This window comes from Myotis lucifugus, unplaced genomic scaffold, assembly GCF_000147115.1.
Source record: "Myotis lucifugus unplaced genomic scaffold, Myoluc2.0 scaffold_470, whole genome shotgun sequence".
Taxonomy (NCBI): domain Eukaryota; kingdom Metazoa; phylum Chordata; class Mammalia; order Chiroptera; family Vespertilionidae; genus Myotis; species Myotis lucifugus.
The window spans coordinates 506,458-512,457 of NW_005871518.1; the positions used below are offsets into that span (position 1 = coordinate 506,458).

At 52.5% G+C, this 6,000-nt stretch overlaps 1 protein-coding gene across 1 annotated transcript in view; it reads left to right on the plus strand.

Moving 5' to 3' along the window:
* The window catches only part of GRIK3 (glutamate ionotropic receptor kainate type subunit 3), a 62,459-nt gene extending 60,326 nt beyond the window's left edge, over nt 1–2,133 (plus strand). Inside the window, exon 15 of the mRNA XM_023744519.1 lies at nt 1,939–2,133. Within this exon, the coding sequence (XP_023600287.1) occupies nt 1,939–2,133 (195 nt within the window). The remainder of the gene's footprint in view (nt 1–1,938) is intronic.
* Nucleotides 2,134–6,000: the final 3,867 nt, after the last annotated feature.

Genomic DNA, 6,000 nt, shown 5'->3' on the forward strand with positions numbered 1-6,000 from the left:
GGTAGCGCCTGGCATTGGCGTCTTAAGAAAGTGTACGGCTGATTTCAGTGAGCACCTGAGCGGGGAAGGCCGCTGTGCTGGGGAAGCGCTGCTCACCACAAAGCTCAAAGCACTACGGGCCAGTGTGGAAAGCGATGGTGGTGAAGTCGTGTGTACAGGGGACCGTTAAAAACAGGCAGCTTTTACATCTGTCCAAAATGAAGTGGTGTCCTCTCTAACCAGTAAGCCTGAGTCAGCAGTGCACCCCATGGAAGTGGCCAAGGATATGTGTGGTTTTGTTTACAAAGATGTTCATTGACATGTTAATTATTTTGTGAAGAAAAGAGAAAAAAACACACAGGAAAAAAACTAAATGTCCAATAATCAGGAATGGCTGCAAAAATTACATTTAAAAAAAAAAACTCTTTAGGAATTTCCATTATAATTGGAATGAGCTCCAAATTCCACCAAAAAGCCTCCAGGATCTGGCCCTTGCCCACCCCTCTGACTTCCAGCTGCCCTCCCCGCCCCTCTTCTCTGCTGCACATACATCAGCCTCCTTTTGCGTCCTTAACGCACCCAACATGTTTCAGCCATGGGCCCTTGCACATGCTGTCCTAGCACCTGAAATGACCTCCCCCCAGAGTGCCATCTTCTCAGCATCATCTACTCATTCGGTTTCAGCTCAAATGTTACCTCCCAAGGAGCCTTCCCACCTGTCCCTGCTCCTAAACCCTCTCTGTCCCATGCAACTGCTTTATTCTTAACAATAGTTATCACTGAAAGCATTTGTTTACATGTTTATTATCTGTTTCTAGTCCATCATTAGACCACAAGCTCCCCGAGGACTGGGACCTTACCTGTCATTTTCCCTGCTGTATGTCTAACACCTAGAATGGTGCCTGGCACATAGTAGGGGCACAATAAATATTTTCAGAATAAAGAGAGGGAGGTGAGGGTGATGTCCTGTGTTTGGTGGGGGAACAAGAGGAAGCTTGGAGAGGTCCCTCAGCTGGTAAGAGGCAGAGCCAGATTTCAAAGCCAGGTCCTGTTCCCTGCATCATACAGCCTTGTACAAGCTGCCCGGTACTGATTCCCTGGCCTCACTGGGCAGCAGTGGTCCCCACTGCCTTCCAGTCAAGCTGCAGGACAACCTCTGCCATCATACACCTGCAGGCAATGCTGCACATTTGCTGTTGCTTTCGGTACTCACAGGGACCTAGGCCAGAGGAGGCCACTGCCACTCAACTGCCCTGCAGGGGCCTAGCTCCCCTTAGTTGAAGCCCTCCACACTTTCAAGTGTTTCCTAAATCCTGACTCTGAGCCAGGACTAGTGTGGGGGCTGGGCTCATGTGGGGGGGGGGGGGAGGGCGGGGGGGGCGGAGCTGACTGGTTCCTGCTCTCAGAATCTAGTGGAGAAAAGTCAGACAGGTCAACTCCTCAAACTTTAATGTATATGCCAGTCAGAGCCTCAGTGTGCTCATCTGTAAAATGGGTATAAGATGATACTATCTGCCCTACTATCTTTTTTTCTTTTTTCTTTTTTTAGTATATTTTTTATTGATTTCAACGAGGAAGGGAAAGGGAGAGAAAGATAGAAACATCAATGATGAGAGAGAAGCATTGATGGGCTGCCTCCTGCATGCCCCCAGGGGGGATCGAGCCCACAACCCAGGCATATGCCCTTGACCGGAAACAAACCTGGGTCCCTTCAGTCTGCAGGCCAACGCTCTAGCCACTGAGCCAAACTGGGTAGGGCTTAATCTCCAAACAAGAACGTGATGCTCTGTAGGCTGCTACACAAACTGGTCATCTTGCAGGGGAAAGAGGGTGGGTGGGATGAAGGGGTGACAGAGACCTAGTGGCCTGAGCACAGGCGCGGGAGGAAGAGCAGGAGTTGGCTGGAATTGCAGGGCCAGGCCTCACCCACCTGCTCTTTCTGTCTCGCTCCCACCGCAGCGTTCCTTCTGCAGCACGGTGGCCGACGAGATCCGTTTCGCCCTCACCTGCCAACGTCGGGTCAAGCACAAGCCGCAGCCTCCCATGATGGTCAAGACTGATGCCGTCATCAACATGCACACGTTCAATGACCGCCGGCTTCCGGGCAAGGACAGCATGACCTGCAGCACATCACTGGCCCCCGTTTTCCCCTGAGCACCGGTAGGGTGGGGACCGCAGGCCTGGGGGCAGGGTGGTGGAAAGCAAAGGAGACTGGAAGGCACGTCCCTGTCCCCACACTGGGCTTGGGGACCAGAGCTGCTGCCTGCCTATTGGGCCAACAGCCCTCTGCCCTCACCTACTGGGAAACCAGCAGGCCCCCAGGCCAGCTGCTTGAGCTTCATCTCGTCTTGTTTCTTCTGTGGGTTTCTAAAGCTGCCAGCCAAGACAGCCAAGGCCAAAGGAAGCACATGCCTCTCTCAGGCCACGCCCACCTGCGCCTCCACCTTCCTCCACAGTCACAAGTTTCTGCCACGGCCCTGCAGGGGCCAGAGAAAATAGCTCTTTTATTGCCACTCCTTCCCCATCAGCCCAGTTCTTCTGGGGCTTGACTATGAGACCAGAGACACACACCCTGGACATGGCAGGGGTGTTCTCATTTGGCTGACAGTGGGACAGTGGGAGCTACAGACAGAGGATGGCCATCCACATGCCTGGGCAGAGGGAAGACCTCATCCCCCGGGGGCTGCTCACAGGCTTCTGAATTCCTGGATTTGGCACCAACCATGGTAGCCCCTATTTGGGCAAAGTTGAACGCAGAGAGCCCCATAGGGGAAAAGAGGAGTTTGGGGTCTGGGAGAGGCTGCCATTTTGAATTCTACGGTCAATGTCTAATGGCCACACTTCTTTAGGAGAGAGGGGGAAGGGTCGAAGCAAACTCTTCTCCACTTTCTGGCCAGAGGAGAGACAACCCCCTGAAACTCTCAAAAAAGACACCCAGAGACTCAGCCAACATTTGAGGCCCAGAGGAACAGTGGGTTCCATGGAAATCCCATAGGCCTTCACGTCATGGGATCTTACTTTGCTGGTTACCAAGCTGCTTTTCAGACCCTGATGGCATGAGGGAGCTTGGGCTGTTTGCCGTCCACTCATCAGCAACTCCCCATTGCTGGCCGGTTGGCCTTAAGATCCTTCGTCATCCTGGGAGAAGAGTAGCCTAGATCAAAGTGAAAGTCGATTCACCCTTCCTCAAAAGAGGGGCCCAGGTCCCAGGCACAGGCTAACTTTGTGGTAGATGGGAAAACTAGAAGGGCCCTAAAGAACTCCCGGCCTCCTGGTCTTGCCAAACCTAAAGATACCCCCCAAAAAATGAAGTTTTAGGGGGCAGGATATCATGGCTGGTAGAGGCTCCAAAGGTGGGAAGATAGAAGCTGCCTCTTGGAGAATTAACCAAAGACCCCAAACAAAGACACAAGGTCATCCTGGAGCCTGGTCTCTTGTCCAGAGCAGCTGGGACCTTGTAGGGCTTGGGGACTCGGCAGAGGAGTAGTAACAGGCGGGGTACCAGTGAGGGGTAGACCAGATGGCCTGTAGGTTCCAGCCAGCTGCAATGGATGTTCTAGAGGTCTGTGACTTCAAGCATCTGGGGAAAGAATGCGACATGGAAGGTTTAGGAGCAAAGTGTCCTTAAAGAGAACCTGATAGGGCCAGTAGGGCTTCCCACCGCCAAGGGCAGAGGGCATTCTCCCAGCAGGGGATGAGGACTGAATCTGGACGGGGACCCAAAGGCACCAGCCACCCCCTCCCACCTCTCTCCTGTTTCTGCTTGAGGAGCCTGGATAGGGAAGAGCTACATTTAGGTCTCAAGGACCGTCTCAGCTGGGGGAAAGGGTAAGCTCTAGCTTCCCCAGGGACTTCCAAAGCAGCAGAGCACAGTGGGCTCATGTGACAAGTACTGCCCCTCCTACAAATCAGAGCCGCTCCAGCAGGCTGTGTGCATGGGAGGTAGAAGAGGCCGGACATGCAGTGTAGCCAACACATGTAACAATAGGAAAAGCCATGCTGTCATGAGCTCCTGGGTGCAAGAGTATGTGGTGCATATATGTGTATCTGTGTCCTTGTATGTGTGAGTTTTGGAGGCTGGGGGAGAAGGACAGATTTGGACATATACAAAGTCCAGGGCATGCAATAATAGGGAATCCTTTGGGTTCTGGTGTGTGTGTGTGTGTGTGTATGTGTGTGTGTACACACGTGTCATGTGTGTGAATTGAGAATGAAGGAGACAATTCTGGACAAGCAGCAGAACTCCATACATGTAAAAATAGGAGAAGCCATGCCATAATGGGGTGCTGGTGAATATATATATATATATATATATATATATATATATATATACACACACAATTGTGTGCGTATGTGTGTGTGTATCTGCATGTGCATTTGTGCACCAATGGCAGAGGGTAGAAGACAGAATAAAACCTGCAGCATTGCCAAATATGTCTTAAAGGAGAAGCCATGTCATCAAGGGATCCACATGTGAGCATGTGTGCATAAGTGTGTGTGGGCTCATGTGTGCAGCAGAGTGGGAGAGAGGACAGAACCAGACAGACATGCAGCAAGGTTCATGCATGTCATGTGTGAGAAGCCCTGAGGAACTGGAGTTTGTGAGTGTATGTTTGTATGCTCACATGCGTGTTCAAGCACACACATGTTACAGCTCACTACAGGAGCAGAGATGGACAATCAGGAAGGCAGAGAACCAGGGAGACTGTTGGCACTTCTGTCGTGAGGAGAGATCTTTTGTCACAAGATTTGCAAGTCTGTCAGGCATAGGTACAGGGAGATTGTAAGGCATGGGCACAGGGAGACTGTCAGGCATGGGCACAGGGAGACTGTCAGGCATGGGCACAGGGAGACTGTCAGGCACAGGGAGACTGTCAGGCATGGGCACAGGGAGACTGTCAGGCATGGGCACAGGGAGACTGTCAGGCACAGGCACAGGGAGACTGTCAGGCACAGGGAGACTGTCAGGCATGGGCACAGGGAGACTGTCAGGCACAGAGAGACTGTCAGGCATGGGCACAGGGAGACTGTTAGGCACAGGGAGACTGTCAGGCATGGGCACAGGGAGACTGTCAGGCATGGGCACAGGGAGACTGTCAGGCACAGGGAGACTGTCAGGCATGGGCACAGGGAGACTGTCAGGCACAGGGAGACTGTCAGGCACAGGGAGACTGTCAGGCATAGGGAGACTATCAGGCACAGGGAGACTGTCAGGCATGGGCACAGGGAGACTGTCAGGCACAGGGAGACTGTCAGGCATGGGCACAGGGAGACTGTCAGGCATAGGGAGACTGTCAGGCACAGGGAGACTGTCAGGCACAGGGAGACTGTCAGGCACGGGCACAGGGAGACTGTCAGGCACAGGGAGACTGTCAGGCACAGGGAGACTGTCAGGCATGGGCACAGGGAGACTGTCAGGCACAGGGAGACTGTCAGGCATGGGCACAGGGAGACTGTCAGGCACAGGGAGACTGTCAGGCACAGGGAGACTGTCAGGCATGGGCACAGGGAGACTGTCAGGCACGGGCACAGGGAGACTGTCAGGCATGGGCACAGGGAGACTGTCAGGCATGGGCACACGGAGACTGTCAGGCATAGGCACAAGTCGGGGCAAAGCGCTTAGGAGCTTGTGGCTGGTGACTTCATTGCTCCAGGCAGAGTGCCCTGTTTGAAGGGGAAAATGCCATATATTTGCAATTTCCAGGTGACAGGATTCTAATGAATGCATTTGCCCATTTGTTCTCACCAACCACGGATACTAACCACTGTCCTTCTTCATCCAGTACCATTTCTTGGCACACACCCACATCCATGCTCATATCACACACACGTGTGTGCTTCTGTGTATAACACTTCATGGACATGTCATGTTTTTCTGAGGCTCTGCATATAGACAGACAGATGAGAGAAAGAAAAGGAAGGGCATGAGTAGAAAGACTTTTCATCAAATGAGTGAAGAATGGTGGATAGCAGAGGTACTATTCAGTGAGGGAAGTCCCCCAAGATACGGAAATGATTTGG